The sequence below is a fragment of the Pyrus communis genome, chromosome 1 (genome assembly GCF_963583255.1).
Source record: "Pyrus communis chromosome 1, drPyrComm1.1, whole genome shotgun sequence".
In the NCBI taxonomy this organism is placed as follows: Eukaryota; Viridiplantae; Streptophyta; class Magnoliopsida; order Rosales; family Rosaceae; genus Pyrus; species Pyrus communis.
Genome location: NC_084803.1, coordinates 41979385 through 41998600, shown reverse-complemented (window position 1 = coordinate 41998600; position 19216 = coordinate 41979385). Strand labels below are relative to the sequence as shown.

Here is a 19216-nt window from a genome sequence, read left to right as displayed (position 1 = left end):
TTGTATAGTATATGGATTTCTTTTTATAATATTCAGAGTGTTTTATTCTTTGTATTAGAATTTTTTATACGTAAACAATTTTTTAAAGTGTTAATTAAAATGGTTAATTGATAGTTACTATTTACCTATGCATGTTCTTGCTTAGTATTTACTATCCACATGCATATTCATGTTATACTAAATGTAATGTTCACTGTCATTCACTTATTCACCGGATATTTAACAATATTTTTTTCCTTGCATTTTTTTCCCATGCTGAATTGTCAAGCAACAAGCATATAAACTTATACAAATTTTGTTTTTTCATTGTTAATCTACTGATGCTAGGGATGATTTGAATTGAGCTTTTACATTCTTTTGAACATTTTTTATATTTAACTTGCAGGATCAATGTCACTATACAACTTTCCACAATTGTTTGTTATGTCTTTCTCCCTTTTGTGTAATTTTAGTCAATTGAACTACTCTTTTAAGCTTAAGATTGAACTGAAGTGCTAAGAACTTAGTTAAATGAAAGTTATACTTTGGTTTGATGACATTTTGGTGTTTGGTGTTGAATGCATGATTATTAGGTCCATCATCATTGGATACATGATCTTTCATATGTTTTCACCATAGTATATCATAGTCCCGCAGCAACGCGCGGGTCACACTTTCTAGTATATACTAAAACCCAAACTTCTGGTTACTGTTTTAGGGCAGTGTGCGGACCAAAATGCCCCTGAATTCGTTTGTTAAGCCAATTTTTTGCCATCTTTGCTACTATAAAATGGCTTCCTTGCCCTCCGAGGCCATGCGTTCATCCTCTCCAGCTTCGATTTCTTTGGTTTGATTCTACGTGCCTTTGGTCGATCCGTGCTTTGGCTTTGATTGTTCTAGATGTCTTTCATCGCTACCCTCCTTTGCCACGCGTTTGTCGTCGATGATTTCAGAAGAGGGTATCCCTTCTTCGTGGACTACAACTTTTCTCTTTTCTGGACTCTTCTTTCCAATTCTATCTGTCTCACAAACCTTCTCTCAATCCTGGCCTTGCTCTCCCATCTCGAGTTCTCTCTGTGTCTCGGCTTTTTCCAAAAAATGGTTAAGTCAGTAGAATTTGTTTAGATCCTTTTGTCGGAGGCTGCAGACGACAACGCTCGCTTGCTAAAAAATCGTCAGTTTGGTCTCGATTTGCAGAAAATTTGGAGCGGATCACGTTTCCTGCTGCCGATTTGGTGTGGGCTTTGAATGTTATGTGCTTGGGAGTGTGAATTTGGATTTATAAACCGGTTTTTCATTTAAATTTTTTGGTTGTGATTTTGGGAATTTTGGCCTCAAATTTAATTTGGTTTTCTTTTTGGTTTCAGGAGATCCGGTTTTTCGGGTTTCTGACATTAAGGTGAGGAGTTTTGAAATTCTAAGTTTTTTATTCGACTTCCAGCCTGAGATGTAATTTTAAAGCTGAAATTTCCGACTTTTTTTTTATTAATCTTAAATCAGATTAGTTAATTATAGTTAAATAAATTTTTTTTTCTTTCTGTTATGCAGCTGAAGTAACTAGAGTTGAGAAATAACAATTGGAGCTTAGAGTCTTTGCATATGAAAGTTGAATATGAGCCTTTGAAAGGCTTTGTAAACGTGTTCTCAATTGTAGGGCATTGGATAGCAATTTTGGGTGAGTCTTGATTCCCCAGTGCACATAATTTTGTTTCAATTTATTTGTCTACTTTTGCATTTCTGTGGAATTTTTTGGAAACCCAAATGATTCAGGATTGAAATTTATGTGTAAATTGATAAGTGTGGGTATGTCTAACAGAGTAAGAGCAGTAATCTAGTTTTGTGATCAGTTCGATTTTGGGGTTTTGATTCAGTAAGGGGTATGGATAGTGTGTGGACAGAGATTAAGCATTGTGGTGGGCAGAAACTATAGTGTGTCTCCTACGGGGTTGTCTTTTTTGGAATCTCATTGTTTAAATCAGTTATGGTTTTTCAATTGTGATTAGTTGGATTTAGGGTTTTGCTTCACTGAGGGGTATGGATAGTGTTGACAGAGATTAAGTTCTGTGGTGGGCAGAAACGAAAGTGTGTCTTCTTTGGAGTTCTCTTTTCTGAAATCCCGTTGTTTTAATTAGTTATGGTTTTTCAATATTTCAATTGTATATTGCATTTGTTAATGCTTTGTTCTGAATTCGAATTTTTTTGTTTGTTTGTTTGTTTGTTTTATGTTTGAGCAATCTCCAGTCTATGTGTTATATGGTAAAATGAAAGAAAATGAAATAAGCTTTGTTTGGTTGATGCAAAAGTCAAAGTAAAAAATTAAATTGTGAGGTGGTCATTCTGAGAGTATGGTTGTTTGCTAGAGTGTTTTCTCTTTTTATTTTTTATTTTTTTTTTCCGATGTGTGTTATTCTTTTTTCTATCCCTTTGGGTCCATCTTTGCTATGCAAAAGATGAGCTGAGTTTGTATGTTTTTGGAAAAGAAAGAAAAATTTGCTTTTCTGTTGTACAAGAAGATTCATAGTGGTTGATCTTTTGTAGCATACTTTTTCAGTTTATTCTTACTCATTTATTTCCTAAATTTTTTACTATGTGACTCTGAGTCTATATTTCAACTTATACTTTATTTACTCTTCTTTTTCAGCGTACTATGTCACACATTTACTCTTCAGTAAACAGGCTAACGAATTTTTGCATACAACATTGTCTCTGATCATCGTTCATTATAAGGTATGTTGTTCTCACATTGTCTTCCGTTCACTTTCATAAAAAAAATTATTGCATTTGAATATTGATTGGCCTTAGTCTTTCTTTCGTCTTAACTATCAATGCACAAACTTATCAATTATTGACAAACTCACACTCGAGTAAACAGTTTTTCATACACTGCAAGACCAGTTTAACCTTTGAGTTACAGCTGCAGTGTTTGTTACCATTGCTCCATTATCAGCTAAAACTTAACCATCTGTTATGTGTATATGTTTGCTCCTTCCTGTAAATATGATTAAAAAAAAAAAAGGTGTTAGATTGACAATAGTTGTGTTAAAGAACATTGAACGATTGAGTCAGCTGATTGGAGATTAATGTTTATGTGGAGATCAAGTATGTTTTGTTTATTGTTATTGTTGCTTTTGGTGTGTGTATCACATGATTATTTTGTGTGTTGAGAGTGAACAATGTACTGTTCACAAAGGCAAAACAGGGAACAACAACTACTTCATATGGGAAGAAGAGGTTAGTTTAATTGTAATTATTTTTTTTTTGGTTGGCTTGGATCTAATTCGGTCGTTTGCTTGCTTAGGTTGGAGTCATTGGTTTTATTAATGCTGGTGATCGAAATCAATCCAAGTTAATGTGAAAACGATATCATTATTTTTGTTATGGTGAGAACTGATTTAAATTAAGAAGTTGAATTACTTTTTTATACCTCTTTTGTGATCATTTACTGAGAATTTGTTAATTGTTTTAATATATATATAAATGAGGTAGGATTTTTACGTTCGTTTCTCATCTTTAGAGATTGCTGAATTTCTACATTCATTTTTCATCTTTAGAGATTGTTGGATTTCATATTGTCGAATAGTTTATGGATTTTCATATTAAGTACGTCAATAAGTTTTTGCAGTAATTCAATTAGATGTGATATAAGTTGATGTGTTTATACCTTTAAAGATAATTTTTCACATAATTTCTAATCCCGCAGCAACGCGCGGGCAAAACTTTCTAGTTGAATCTAATTGTCTAACCTTCAAATCAAATCCCGTTTTCTTCTTTACCAACTTTCCAAATTCAACCAGAACCACGCTGAATCGATGAGTCCTACTCAGCCAAGCAAACCCATCAGCCACGCTGAATGTATTTCCAAACGCCTTCACACCGCTTGGGAGCCGGCATCCGAAAGGATTTTCGATTTTAATCCCCAAATCGTGAACAAAAGATATGCGGCGGTGTGTGGAAGGGGATTACCAGGTTGGGTCGGAGGGCGCTAAAACTTCAGGAACACGATCTGTATTGTTCTTTTTTTTCTTTTTTTCATTTTTCATTTTTAAATTTATTTAAAGATTAAAAATGAGATTAAATTCCACCTTGTGTAAAAACATGACACATGGCGAAATTTGAAAGGAAATATCACGGATGACGTGATATTACTGTACTACGCTATAATTTCTCGTCTACGTGAGGGTAAAAAATGAACAAGATGTTTTGACCCAGAATAAGTTTGGGCCTAATGCCTTTATTTCATTCAAGTGCTAATGGATATTTAATTTCAACGTAAGTAAACAGTAATTGAGCTCAAGGATTTGAAAGTAGTTTTACATGTGGCATTGTGGGCTACAAACACCCTATCACACTGTACATTTAACCTAGTCAGTTTTACAGAGGAAAAGCTACTTTCTGATGACATTTTGGTAATTTTGAGGGGATAAAAGCTCCAATTGAATTGTAATTTTTTTTTTCTTCTATTAGTATTCACATCAACAACTAGGAGCAGACATAATTATGCTAAGAGTAAAAGGTTTAAACTAGAAGAAATGTATGTTCTATATATAGTAGCATAAAGAAAGAAGAAAATGACACTCAACTCACAACTCATAAAAACTTTGAATCTCTGCAGCCTACAATATTTCAAATTCCTTTTGTAATCTAGCATGTTTGTACATGTATTTATGTTTAAAGCTCTACTACATTGCATGTAAGATCGATTCCTTTTAAGAAAATTCTTTTCAAATCACTTCAACAATGTGCACGAACTTGCCCGACTAGCAAGAAAGTTTGCCCAAATGGGTTTAACTTGCTTGATCTCTTATATTTTTCATTTCTTCCAAGTTATTACTTTGTAGTTGGATATTTTCTAAGTATTTAACATCATTTTCCTTATGTTCTTTCATTTTCGTATGGTCTTTTATACATTTCTGTAAACATATCCATGTGAGAATTGCAAACTGAGTTGAACTAAGAGCCAATCAACTTGTGGTTATCATTTGTCATACATAAAGAAAATATTTGAAGTCCTTTATAAAATAAGGCATAGAAAGGAACTTAACTTGGATCATAACCCCATCTATGCCACATACCTTGAAGAACATAACTTGTTTGCGAGAAATGGTTAGTACTGAGAAATACAACTCTTATAAGGTTTTCTGAAATACACATTGTGAGATGAATGAGTAGTCATCTAGAAGATAAATTATGTATCGGAGTAAACAAAGCTTTCTCTTCGTTGGTCAAAGAGAAAGACCTTATCCATCAAGACAATTTACCACTTGCATATATAATTATATACCTCACGAGGAATAATATTCTACATGTCTTATTTCTTCTCTCTCTCTCTCTCTCTCTCTCTCTCTCTCTCTCTCTCTCTCTCTCTCTCTCTCTCTCTCTCTCTCTCTCTCTCTTTTTTGTCTTAAGATGATTATTTTTCCCGTCAAAAATATGATTGGAGGAGATTTTGCTCAACCTTTGAAATTTATGAAAGAAGCTTCATTCTTCCACATCCAGCGCCACAAAGATGGTAGACAAAGTCATTGTGGAAAAATTTATAAGTCAGTCAAGAGATAAAAGGCAAAAATGATGGTCCATCCCCAAAACTAATTCTAGGTAGTGATAGTTCAACTTCATCCCCCAAAGAAAAGTCATGAGAGACACTTGGTAACCTATGAAATAAAACAACTCCGATAAAGTTCTTTGAAATGCGCATTTTGTGTGATGTATAGTAGTCTAGAAGACAAATTATGTATCAGAGAAAAGGGAGGTCCAAATTGGAGCATAGACATGACAATTTCTTACATGACCTGTTAATCTGATTCGAAACGACAAGAAAATAACGGGTTTTGGGTCAACGAGTTAACTAATCGGATCGTTATCGGTCATACATTAAGAACACATTAATCTCTCATAGTATTTACCCGCGGATGACCGGTTTCGACCCGATGAGAAAAAAGTTAGTTAATAATTTTAAACTACTAAAAAACCTTACTACAATAGCCATAGTATTTAATCTCACATAAGTAAGATTAAAAAATTTCAAAGCACATTAAACATACAAAAACAATTTAAAAATACTAAAGCACATTAAAATTTCATAATAATTGATTTACGAGTGTGAAAAAATATGCAAACCCTCGTGATCGCAAGAATTGGCGATGGGTGCATCATTGTTTGGATTTTTAAAACCCTACAAACCCTCGTGAACAGTGTTTTAAGGGGAAGTTCAAAATTTAAAAAAAAATATTATTAATATAAAAGTATAAACGCTTGTGATTGCATTTTCTAAGCTTAGAAAATGGTTACATAGTCGTTTAGACCTCATTAATAGTGTTTATTATTTGAGTGCAAATTAATAAAAATTCATAATAATTAAAGTAGTGACAAGTTTTACAACTTTTGTGAAGGGGTCAACTTCGAAATTTGACACTGCAATCCATAAACCTAGATTTATATTAAACCTTTGATTATCATTTATGCTCTATTCTTCTCACCAGATTTCGTTTTTCAGATTTTCTTTTTTGAAAACATGATTTTTTTGATGATGCAGAAAAATGAACGGTTCGGATTGATGATATCATATCCCAATGTTTACGGTTAATTGAAATATGAGTAGATATTGTATATTTCTAGAGACTTTATACACTCTTAGAAATATTTTCACTAACCGTAAAAATCTGAACGTGATATCAACGATCCAAATTGTTTATCTTTTTGCATCCGCTAGAAGATCATGTTTTCAAAAATGAAAATTTGAAGGGGAAAAGAAAAATGAAATACAGTGAGAAGAATGGAGCGTAAATGTAAATGATAAACAACGATTGAATTTGAATCTATGGTTATGGGATTATGGTAACAAATTTCAAAGTTGACATCTTCACAAAAGTTGTAGAATATATATATGCAGACCCTTTAAGGGAAAGGATCCCCATTTTTCAAAAAAATTGGGATACCCCTCTTGACCGTTAGATTTGATTTTATGAAATTATGTGGTTGAGATTAGATCATAGGCCACAGAATCTCAACCACAAGATTTCATTAAAGTCAAATCGAACGGTCAAGAGGATGTCTCCATTTTTTTTGAAAAATGGGGATCCCTTCCCTTAAAGGCTTCCCCTATATATATATATATATATATTCACAATTCTATATTAATTAAGAAACCTTACTACAACACTACCCATATATGTGAGATTAAATCCTTACAGTTGGATTTTTTCATCTCACTTATGTTTTTGTTATTACTTTTTTCATTTTATTATTTGTTAACTAAAATATATTTTCTTTAACATGTAATGAGTCAAGGCATATTACCTCATTAATATTAACGGATTGAGTCATATTATCCGTTCACTTCAATGGGTGTTACACGACACGACCCGTTAAGATATTAGGTATATCACCACAAAGACATGAATCAAACCATTCCATATCCCAAATCAAATTGCCAGAAAGCAACAAATATATTGATAAATATAAATCTATCAAATTTCCGTTTCTTTCAAGTTATTACTTTGTTGTTGGATATTTTCTAAGTATTTAACATCATTTCCTTTCTATTCTTTCATTTTCGTAGTGTTTGATACATTTACATAAACATATCCATGTGAGAATTGCAAATTGAGTTGAACTAAGAGCCAATCAGTCTGTGTCTTTCAAGTAATTCAATTCATAAGTTAAAAATCACGTTATGTGCATTTCAAATAATTTGATTCATAACAATTGATAGCTCAACATTAGTCTTGCATAATATTCTATAGCCAATCTTATTTATTTATTTATCTTAAGATGGTTTTTTTTTTCTTTCTTTTTTTCTTTCCAATGAAACATATAATTGGAGGAGAAGTTCTTGCCCAACATTGGAATTTTAAGAATAGAGCTTCCTTTTTCTCCATCCAGCCCCACATAGACGTTTGACAAAGTCTATAAGTCAATCAAGAGAAATAAGACAAAAACGATGGTCCATCCTCAAAACAAATTCTAGGCAGCGATGGTTCTAACTTGATCCACAAAGAAAAGTCATGTGGTTGTGAGGGAAGCCGTGGCTGGATATTTTTCAAACTTTAATATTAAAGATTTGGAATTTGGAAATGAAGGGCTTGAAATAAACATTTGGCCCCTACATCTATTCAAATTAAATGAAAAAGCTGACTTGGGTCGCCGGAGAGTTGAACCACCACCATGGACATTGACTTGTGGGCTTCCAGGGTTCACGCAGCGAAGAGCCTTTCTACTGCTCATGCTGCAAGGCTTCACTATGGTACTTCAATTTTCTGAAATTTTATATTTTACTTCGCATTTTGTGTCGAGTAAAATTTAGATTGAACATTGAACATTGAATAAGAAGGTGAACACATCAAAATACATTTTTACCTTTGTATTTAACGAACATTTAACGAAAAATTATTTTTGGACTAAATTTGCTAATGGACTATATCATGAGGGTTTAAATCCTAATTTTTTTTTTATCACAGGGGCTACTTTCTGATTACCTTATCACCACGGGGACCGTTTATCCGATTAGGCCTTAAAAATACTAAAGCACATTAAAATTTCATAATAATTTATTTACAAGTGTGAAAAAATATGTAAACGCTCGTGATTGCACAATTTGGCGATGGGTACATCATTGTTTGGATTTTTAAAACTCTACAAACCCTCGTGAACAATGTTTTAAGGGGGAGTTCAAAATTTAAAAAAATAATAATATTATTAATGTAAAAGTATAAACGCTTGTGGTTGCATTCTCTAAGCTTAGAAAATCGTTACATAGTCGTTTAGATTTTTAAAACGCTCCAAATCCTCATTAATAGTGTTTATTGTTTGAGTGCAAATTAATAAAAATTCATAATAATTAACGTAGTGACAAGCTTTACAACTTTCGTGAAGAGGTCAACTTCGAAATTCGACACCGCAAACCTAGGTTTATATTAAACCTTTGATTATCATTTATGCTCTATTCTTCTCACCAGATTTCGTTTTTTAGATTTTCTTTTTTGAAAACATGATCTTTTAGCTAATGCAGAAAAATGAACGGTTCGGATTGATGATATCATGTCCCAATGTTTACGGTTAACTGAAATATGAGTAGATATTGTATAGTTTCTAGAGACGTCGTAAACTCTTAGCAATATTTTCACTAATTGTAAAAATCTGAACGTGATATCAATGATCCGAATCATTTATCTTTTTGCATCCGTTAGAAGATCATGTTTTCAAAAATGAAAATTTGAAGGAAAAAAAAAAAAAAACGAAATACAGTGAGAAGCATGGAGCGTAAACGTAAATGACAATCAACAATTAAATTTAAATCTATGATTATGGGATTATGGTAACTAATTTCAAAGTTGTAGAGCTTGTCATTATGATCTTTGTATCTCTTTATACACACACACACACACACACACACACACACACACACACACATATATATATATATACATATATATACATATATATATATATATATAAACACACCCGCACGCGCGCGCGCGCGCGCACACACACACACACATATACATATACATATACACATACACATACAGACCCTTTACGGGAAGGGATCCCCATTTAAAAAAAAAACGGGGATACCCCTTTTGACCGTTAGATTTGACTTTAATGAAATTCTGTGGTTGAGATTAAATCACAGGCCAAAAAATCTCAACCACAGGATTTCATTAAAGTTAAATCTAACGGTCAAGAGGATGTTCCCATTTTTTTTGAAAAATAGGGATCCCTTCCCTTAAAGGCTTCTATATATATATAAACACACACACACACACACATACATATACATATATATATATATGTATGTATTATATTTTTTTTTTCACAATTCTATATTAATTAAGAAGCCTTACTACAACACTAGCCATATTAATCCTTACAGTTGGATTTTTTTCATCTCACTTATGTTTTTATTATTACATTTTTCATTTTATTATTTGTTAACTAAAATGTATTTTCTTTAACATGTAATGAGTCAGGGCATGTTACCTCATTAATATTAACGGGTTGGGTCATATTATTCATTCATTTCAATGGGTGTTACATGGCACGACCCGTTAAGATATTAGGTATATCACCACAAAGACACGAATCAAACCATTCCATATCCCAAATCAAATTGCCAGAAAGCAACAAATATATTGATAAATATAAATCTATGAAATTTCCATTTCTTTCAAGTTATTACTTTGTTGTTGGATATTTTCTAAGTATTCAACATTATTTCCTTTCTATTCTTTCATTTTCGTAGTGTTTGATACATTTACGTAAACATATCCATGTGAGAATTGCAAATTGAGTTGAACTAAGAGCCAATCAATTTGTGTCTTTCAAGTAATTCAATTCATAACTTAAAAATCACGTTACGTGCATTTCAAGTAATTTGATTCATAACAATTGATAGCTCAATGTTAGTCTTGCATAATTTTCTATAGCCAATCTTATTTCTTTCTTTGTTTTTTTTTTTTTTTTTTTCCAATGAAACATATAATTGGAGGAGAAGTTCTTGCTCAACCTTGGAATTTTAAGAATAGAGCTTCCTTTTTCTCCATCCAGCCCCACATAGACCTGTGACAAAGTCTACAAGTCAATCAAGAGAAATAAGACAAAAACGATGGTCCATCCCCAAAACAAATTCCAAGCAGTGATGGTTTTAACTTGATACACAAGGAAAAGTCATGTGGTTGTGAGGGAAGCCGTGGCCGGATGTTCAAACTTTAATATTAAAGATTTGGAATTTGGAAATGAAGGGCTTGAAATAAACATTTGGCCCCTACATCTATACAAATTAAATGTAAGAGCATCTCTAAAGGAGATGTCAAAATCCAAAGTGAAATGTCACTGTGCATATTTGACATCAAAAGTCTCTCCAACCAAAGTGTTATTTCCTAACTGGATTTGAAGGCTTAGTGATTTGATGTCAAATTTATTTTTAATTCATTTTAATAGTGGATCCCTTATTCCACTAACATTTCAACCAATAAAAATTTTGTTTCAACATTTTTTAAATAATTATAATCATTTAATGCTATATTTGAATAATAAAATAATATTTGACAATTCGGTTGAAGAAGTACAAAATTTGACATAAGGCTTCAGATTGCTATATCAGTCATCAATTGTAATTTGACTCTTATAATTTGACATTTTCTTTGGAGATGGTCTAAATAGGATTGATAATGGAGCCAGTGATGGTAACACGTGGCCAAATGTTGACACACACTTGAACATGTGCACATGTAATTTGTACACACGTTTTAGTATGTTTGAGCATTTCCAAAGGAGACATCAAATTTCAATTTGATGGCTGACTTGGCAATTTAATATATTGTCAATATTTTCCTTCCACCCGATACGCCAAAATTTATTGCTTCACTTATGTTTTTTTAAACAAAAATAATAAAAGTTTGGGTTATTGTTGGTTTAAAAATAATATAATGTAGTGCTTCATTTAAGGTAGGACAAGTAGAATACCTTTAGAAATAGAAAAAAAATCAAATTTGAAGGCAACTTCAAATTTGATATCTCTTTGTCCAGTCAGCTTAGCCTTCTTTTCCATGTCATCTTTGACATCTTGGTTAGAGTAAATGATACGTAATTTATTACTGTTATATGTTTATATAACATTTTTGGCATCTCCTTTGAAGATAGTCTTACGTACGATAGTATGTGAACGAGAGACGCTTAATGCAAGTTAGTTCTTGGAAGTCTTCCAATCCCATATGTGAAATGCAAATGGGACTTGTGCTTAAATAGGTATGCAAGGTGAACGCAAAAACGACCGTAGAGCGATCACCTTATTCAAGCTTAAGAACACAAGGACGACTAGACTTGTCTTCGCAAAAACGACTGTAGGGCAATCGCCTAACTAGTTAACGACGATCGAATGATCTAAGAAGTGCACAAACCCGTGGAGTCTAGGAGCTATCTCAATATAACAGGGGGCACACAACCCTATCAAAGGCTGAGCAACTCGATCATGCAGTTGATGCAGATACCTTGGCTCCTTAAGAATGAGGAGTTTATGATCAGAACCGTTCATATTATAAATCACTCTGTATTCTTTTGCAAAAAAAATCAATAGCTGCTCTTCCATAATCATTGAACAGATGGCCGCCTTATTCGTATACTTAAAATCAACAATGCATTACCAACTCAAACACCTAAACCACCAACACTACAAAGCAAAAAATACATTCGCAACAAGAAACTTGCAATTTGCAAAAGAATACAGGCTTTCTACCTTTCCGGGAGACGCTTGCTTGGGGAAAGACATTGCTCTTTGAACAAAAATACTTTATCGGGCAGCTTTCGACGTTTCATGGTACAAAACAAGGGACCCAGAAACATATCATGGATCGGCATACGAAGGAACTGGGAGAAATGGAAACGGTGCAATAGAGGCGTATGATACAGGTGGGCGAACTTGTGAGCCATCTGTGGAATTCCTCGACCTACTCTTCCGTTTGACATTGCCGTCTTGTGAGGACAATGAAAGCTCAACACTACTCTCCAAATTCTCTTCAGAAAGGCTTTGTTGATTATCAACGATGCGGTGGAACATAATCCCCGACATAAATACAGGCAGGTAAAGAAGGCTGGCATGAAACATCTTCCTTGCTTTATGTGTGGTACGGTCTCGGTAGAACGAAAATGATGTTGCAGTTATCGCGAGAGTAAGAAGAGTAGATTCAAGACAAAACCATCCAGAGGTCATACCCCCTGCAGACAGAAGAAACGGGCGGAATGAGATGTCATAACCCCATCTATTAATCATTCCCTGCTTGGTGATCGATGGCCAAGGATTGCATCTCAAGCATGGAATATGTTGGTCATTCTACTACCAAGAAGAGTTGCATGATAACAAAGATGACATTTCCGATTAATCAATCACGTACTACGATGATCAAGAATTGTCTCCGCAGTATCATATAATCGATAATCGGTCGAAGGAACCACAAATTAGTGAATGTACAAGAGGACCAGTGACATGAAATCACCCAAACCATGAGTAACAAATATAACTCGTCAGCTTTGTTAAACCGACCAAGAGTCTTGGGCAAAATGCAAATAGCTAAAGACTCAAAATGCAATCTGAAAACAGCCATTTCAGACACGACTCTTGAGTTTTTCCCAATGGTAAATGTATTTTCAATTTAAAGAAGACCAATGCTGACACCTATATGCCGGAAACCTTCTTTCAATAACAAATAAAAATTGATCGGACATTGGTTGAAAAGAGAGAAAAAGAAAAATGCTCAAAGAGCTTTACAAGAAGACAACCACCAACAGAAATACAAAAATACAAATAGAAACATGATTAGAAAACGAACGATCGTTTGTGAGTCTTGGACTTACAGTCATAGGCCAAGAACCCCAATGGGATCATGTATATGCAATTCCTTAAAGCTACCGAGGCTGTTCTCCGACCAGAAGCATCAGCAAGGGAGAACATCCTAAATCTCAAAATGCAACAAACGAAAAAGGATTAGTGAGGAAGGAGCCAAGGGAACTGAATCAATAATCTGTGGACCACCATCACACGAACAAAGATCCAAACTGCAATGAGCTTGACTACAAATTCCTAAAATCTCATGCTAATCATTTAAAAGGGGAAGTAAAATTGGATAACAGAACAGGCCTTTCACACCATTCGCTCTCAAAAAGTATAAAATCTGTCAACTATAATTCTTTCTGCCTTGTAATCATAGGGCATAATTGGATACTGATTAATTATTTCCATGAACAGATACAAAGCCCATGAAAGCAAAGGCAGGAAATAAAACTCCTGTTCTGAAACAATTTCCAGGTGCAAAATATTTGGATCTTTTCAGCTGATGACATTAATGTTAAAGTAAGACCATGAAAGACCCAAAAGTTCATACCCTCCAGCAGCATAGTCATTACGGCACAAGTATGCTAGGCCCATAAAATGAGGTATTTGCCAAAAGTAGAGAGCAGCTGGGAGTAGCATTGCATTGAGGGAAACCTGGCCGGAAGCTGCAGCCCAACTGAAAGCCCAACATGCAGGAATATTCAGTTCTTGATATATGTCATGACTCGTAATAAAAAAAAACAAGAATATCAGTTCAGGTCTGCAAAGGGATCAACACGAAGAAAACTACAGAGTACAAGAATACAGCAAGGGGGAACTTCAACACGAAGAATTATAGAAAAGAAAACTAGATCTATTCACATTTTTTTCAATAAGAATTATTCTCATATGAATGAGAAAAAATAGAGTTGAATTATAGACAAGAAAATTGTAAAACTAATAGTACCAACATAACGTTTCTATTTTTACGCCTACAGCTAAAGTCAGCCACCATGATTCCCAACAGATATCCATAACAACATCCTAAGACCAAAGTTGATTGGCAGGGTATGGCTGTGTTAGAAGCTTCATTTCTAGAAGTCTACGAGGCAGATAAAACGGGATATCAGAGAGAGGTAAGTAATGGTCACATGTCTTCCCATACACATGCCAAGACAAACCGATTAACAATAATTGTGCTTCTTGTGGTGCAGGCCTTTGCTACAGGAGTGCTATAGCAATCAGATGGTGAAGCAAAGAAAACCATGCCTGCACAGGGTGGTTCAAGATCATCGACTTGAAATGGTCCCATTATAAGGTGTAAACATACGCAAACATGCACGTGTGTGTGCAAGAGAGACATCTATTTTTCTGTTAAACAAGTGGAAGCTACGAGGTAAGTCCATAGATATTGACAAAAAAATTCAGACCAGAGAGGGAGGTCATGGGGAGGACAGAGACAAAAAGATACTGGGGGAATATGCAATTATATGTATAAAATATTTAGCACAGTACAATGGGTACTTTTCAATAGATATTGGAAAACAAACTTGGTTTTTATTTAAAGTAAAACCCTGATCAGTTTTGGGCTGCCAAAATATATTGTAACAACTAACATTTAAGCTACTATGAGTCAATTGAAAGCATAACATTTCAACAGCCAAAGCAATAAATAAAGTAACTCCAATAGGTCCAATCAAAATAGCATGTAGCTCAAAGAAAATCACAGAACAAATTACCCTAGAAGCGGAGGCATAGCACCAACAACAGCACCAACCCATGTATTCACTGGGTGAATCTGCTTCAATGGAGTGTAGACAAATGCATAAAGTATTAGATTTGAAGCTCCAAGACCAGCTGCCAACATATTAGCCTGCAACAACCTTGTCATAAGAGTTGCAACATTAATTCCCAAACTCACAGCCGATCAAACATTGAGGTGACGGAAATCAGAAATTTTATGGCATGTAACATCTACAGAAAAAAGTGTGAATTCATTTGGGCACCTTGCTTGCTAACAAAGCAGTGCCTGCTAAACCAGCAGCGGATGCCCAGGTGACTGCATGAGGGATCGTAATGCGTCCTGAAGGTAATGGTCTGTTCTTCGTTCTATTCATTTTGGCATCATTTTGCTTCTCAAACACCTAAAACCAAATAATTTCAATGATTTAACACATTATCTAGTCAAAAAGTTGATATACAAAACTACATGTACTTCATATAGTGAGCCATCAAATGGACCCCAAACAATGAAAATTAGAAACTACACCATCAAAATAAAATAATACGTAACTTTAGAAAATCATTAATCTTGAAATGACTCTAATCATAATTAAATATTTTGTTCATAATTTTCATGTTTCCGGTTCCATGCTAAGAGCTTCACCCCTGCTTGCATCTTAGATCCAACTTTAGTGGAAAAAAAATATGTTGCGTGTGTGTGTGTATTCCTGTTACAAGGGAGATGTCTCTTCGCATAACGACCCACCAGTTAGCTCTACTTCTGTATATTGTGTGTGTGTGTGGGTGTGTAAAAAGAAAAATATGTTATTGAACAGAAAACCTGATTTGAGGAATTAGCAGATGCTGCAACCATCATGGTACCAGCACATGTGAAACAAAGTCCAGCAAAATCAATGGCATGGCCACTTCCAAGAATAAACCCAGTTCCAGAAGTTGCGATGACTAGCATGCTGAAGTAAAAGTGAAAATTTCATAAGAAAAAAAAAATCTTAAACTAAGTTTCAATGACAAAAAATTGATAATCCCTAGTTAGAAGAGAATCTGCCACGAACATAAAATGTAGACGTTTAATGCATGAATGAAAATACACCCAATACTGCAATCAAACAGAGTCCTGAATGCAGGATTGAAAAAATTGGCATAATAACTTAATAAGTGATAATTCAACTTAAATAGATGGAGGTGGAAAACAAGTATTTTCTAGCTAAGTGACAACAGCTATTTCCTTAAGAAAGGGATCCTTTATGAATGTTTATATTGAAAACAAGTATGTGCTACATGAACACAGGTGGGAGGCAAATTCCACTGTGTGGAGATTGAGTCTAAGCCCGTCGAAATAAAATTTTCAGGGATAAGAGTCCCTTACATCTTGCTGCAAGTTAGCACTGGTAACTGATGAAATTCTAGGATGTGAGGAAGGGTTGAGGAGTCATCTTTGAATAATTAGTTTCCTCACTTGTACGATATGTCCAGTTATCGAAACATGTCCCTTACTAGATTTGTAAGAACTTCTATTCCATTGAGCTGAGATGGTTTCAGGAAAGTTTCAATGATTTGGAAATTGGGGGAGCTCACTTCTTGGTTGTCCTTTTTGGTGCATTTTCATTTATATCTGGTTAGATCAGAGGGTAGAAGATGGAGTCGATAACCATGTGGCAGCTTCTCGGTTTATGTAACAATCCATCTCTCTTTATTGGTTTAGTTTTTTCTTGGTTAGCTGCTTTGTTGGTTTCTCATGGAGGTCAAAACCTATGATATGACTATATGGACAAGACTATGCACCTGCTTGTCTCCATGATGGTTTATAATGTTTTAATACTGAGGATAAAAGTGCAAGTCCCGTGTCTCCATTGCTATGACTGAGATAGTGTTGCGAAGGAAATGTGAGTTGGGAAATCATCTGGGTTCTCTTCCCTCATTCTTGAGAGGCATAAAATGTTCGGTGGTGAGAAGGAAAAGGTTTTGGGGCTGTAGTGTGCTAGCCAATTTTGGGTTTTGTTGCTGAAGAGAAACAAGAGAATTTCGAAGAACATATTTGTGCGGGTGAGCAGGACTTAATGTGTTCAAACTAGCATTTTTTTTTTCTTTTTCTCCTCACTCTTCACAATGGGGTGCAACTTTTTGGGTTATATTCATGCCAACTGGACTGGAGCTGTTTTTCGATAACCTAATTTCGGTTTAAGGTCCTAACGGTTGGAAGAACACATATTATTGTTTCTGCAATCTAGTTTGTTAGGGATGACAGCTTACTCCACAGAGATTGTATTATTCTTATATTGAAATTAAATCTTGTTTTCCAATAGAAAATCAAACATACTAATTAGGAATACAGCAGTGTGAATCAACATAAGATTAACATATCAGATACTCACAAAATAAAATTAAAAATTATCACAGAAATTATCAATAAATCAGATAATACAATGATTTAACTGTCCCATGATGAAAAATTATTGAATTTCAAAAAATCAAATGAAAAATATTGAGGAAATGGTGGGGGAATGAGTACCTGAGGCGAGCTTTGGAGAGCTCCCAATAGCATTGCCCATAGTGGCGGGCCAAGTGCGAGGCACTGGAAGCCAACGACGGGAGATCAGCCGTTGCCGAAAGCGCTCCGACTCCATCGGATCGGTGAAGCCCGATCTTGAGAGAATCTGAAGGCGAAGGGGAAGGAGAGTAGGGGTGGGATTGGGAGAGTGAGTGAGAGAGCAGCAGAGGTCGAACGCCGCCGTGTTCGGCGGATGAGGAGGCGGAGGATAGGAGGTAGAGTGGGTTGATGGATATCTGGAACTTGGAAGATAAACTCTTCGAGTTCCTCCACATCGTGGTGTCGTCAATTCAGAGAGAGAGAGAAAAGAGGAAGAAGAAAAGATGGACGGAGCAGCTCACCTGAGCGAGTGCCTGTGTTTGGGCAACACTAAAGACCACGTGGTCAATACATATTAAACCTTTAGATCAATCCAACGGCTTAGAATCCTAAATTGACTGTTTGGTATGGATTTGACTAAAGAACAGAATAAAATTGTAACAATGATTTTTCAACTTTTTAACTTAATCATAATAATGGTCATTTAACTAAAAATCTATAATTATTGATTTTTTAACTCGTCAAAATGTGCAGAAATAATCATTTTTATTAACTTCGTCAGAACTTCTACCAAAATAAGCTATGTGTCAAAACGTGCAAACATAATTATTTTTGTTAACTTCGTCATAATTTTTATCAAAATAAGTCATGTATTGTACACGTAAGACTAATTAATAGGCAAACATGAAAAGAAATTAAATATACCCCAATAACCATGACACGCTTCCCCCGACCCTCCACGCCACACCTCCTTTACACCCTCTACACGTCCAAAAAGGTTTTGTCTCCTTCCCCGTCCCCATCGACAGCCTCTTCCCCCCATCCACTTCCGCCAATTCTCTTTCGGCAACCTCGCGCGTGCCAAGGAGGACAAGTAGCCATGGTGGAAGGGCTCCATGGACAAACAGATAATATACACCACAATCATGATCCGCTTACGTACACGGCATATGACTCAGTTTGATGGCAATTCTATCAGAGTTGATGAAAATGATCAAAGTTGCACATTTTGATGAGTTGAGAGACCTTTGTTCTAATTAGGCTAAAGCTGAAGGATCATTCTCATTGCTACAATTTTCTCATTTGGTTTGGTTTGTCATATTTACCCTTTGATTCAGCCTTACATGATGGCACGTGACTAATCTTGACGAAAATTTTAACGGAGTTGACGAAAATGACCATGACTGTACATTTTAATGAATTAAGAAACCAATGATTAAGCGGTACTTTTTAAAACACTGCTTTTTGTACTTTTATCTTTTGGGTCGTGCTTGGTTTTATGTATGGGATAGAAAAAACTTTTCTCTTACGCAGGAAGCGGTTTATTGCTTCTAGTAAACTCTCTTGTTGTGTTTGAACATGTTTTCAAGGATGTCCCATGGATTGCTTGTAGATTTAATTTCTTGTGCATTTGCAAGTCTTGGACTTTTATGTATCATTTTGCATACGCAAGCTATGAAGAAGAGCAATACTGATAACATCAAGAATTCGAAGGATATCAAAGCTCCTGGCAGCAAAGTTGGAACAGCACTATCGTATTTACAGAGGCCGATTTCTCGACAGATGCTATAGCTAAATATTGGACATTGAAAGAATGAGGTGCT

At 34.9% G+C, this 19216-nt stretch overlaps 1 protein-coding gene and 1 long non-coding RNA gene across 4 annotated transcripts; one reads left to right on the top strand and one right to left on the bottom strand.

Moving 5' to 3' along the window:
* The first annotated feature begins 86 nt into the window (after positions 1 to 86).
* On the top strand, positions 87 to 3444 carry LOC137716010 (uncharacterized). Of its 2 annotated transcripts, XR_011065625.1 has the most exons (5): positions 87 to 1214; positions 1347 to 1378; positions 1528 to 1654; positions 2621 to 3210; positions 3278 to 3443. It is a non-coding gene; the product is annotated as an uncharacterized lncRNA (long non-coding RNA). The 2 variants fall into 2 exon arrangements; XR_011065623.1 differs by having other exon boundaries at positions 87 to 1378; positions 3278 to 3444.
* Positions 3445 to 12011: 8567 nt separating this feature from the next.
* Positions 12012 to 17915, bottom strand: LOC137714920 (protoheme IX farnesyltransferase, mitochondrial-like). Of its 2 annotated transcripts, none has more exons than XM_068454085.1 (7): positions 17535 to 17915; positions 15846 to 15975; positions 15289 to 15426; positions 15022 to 15155; positions 13854 to 13979; positions 13327 to 13430; positions 12012 to 12690 (listed from the first exon to the last, which is right to left on the bottom strand). In XM_068454085.1, exons 1-7 carry the CDS (start codon positions 17846 to 17848, stop codon positions 12320 to 12322), a joined length of 1317 nt encoding a protein of 438 aa, XP_068310186.1. In that variant the 5' UTR covers positions 17849 to 17915; the 3' UTR covers positions 12012 to 12319. The 2 variants fall into 2 exon arrangements, with proteins under 2 accessions (XP_068310186.1, XP_068310193.1); XM_068454092.1 differs by having other exon boundaries at positions 13327 to 13424.
* Between the last annotated feature and the right edge of the window lie 1301 nt (positions 17916 to 19216).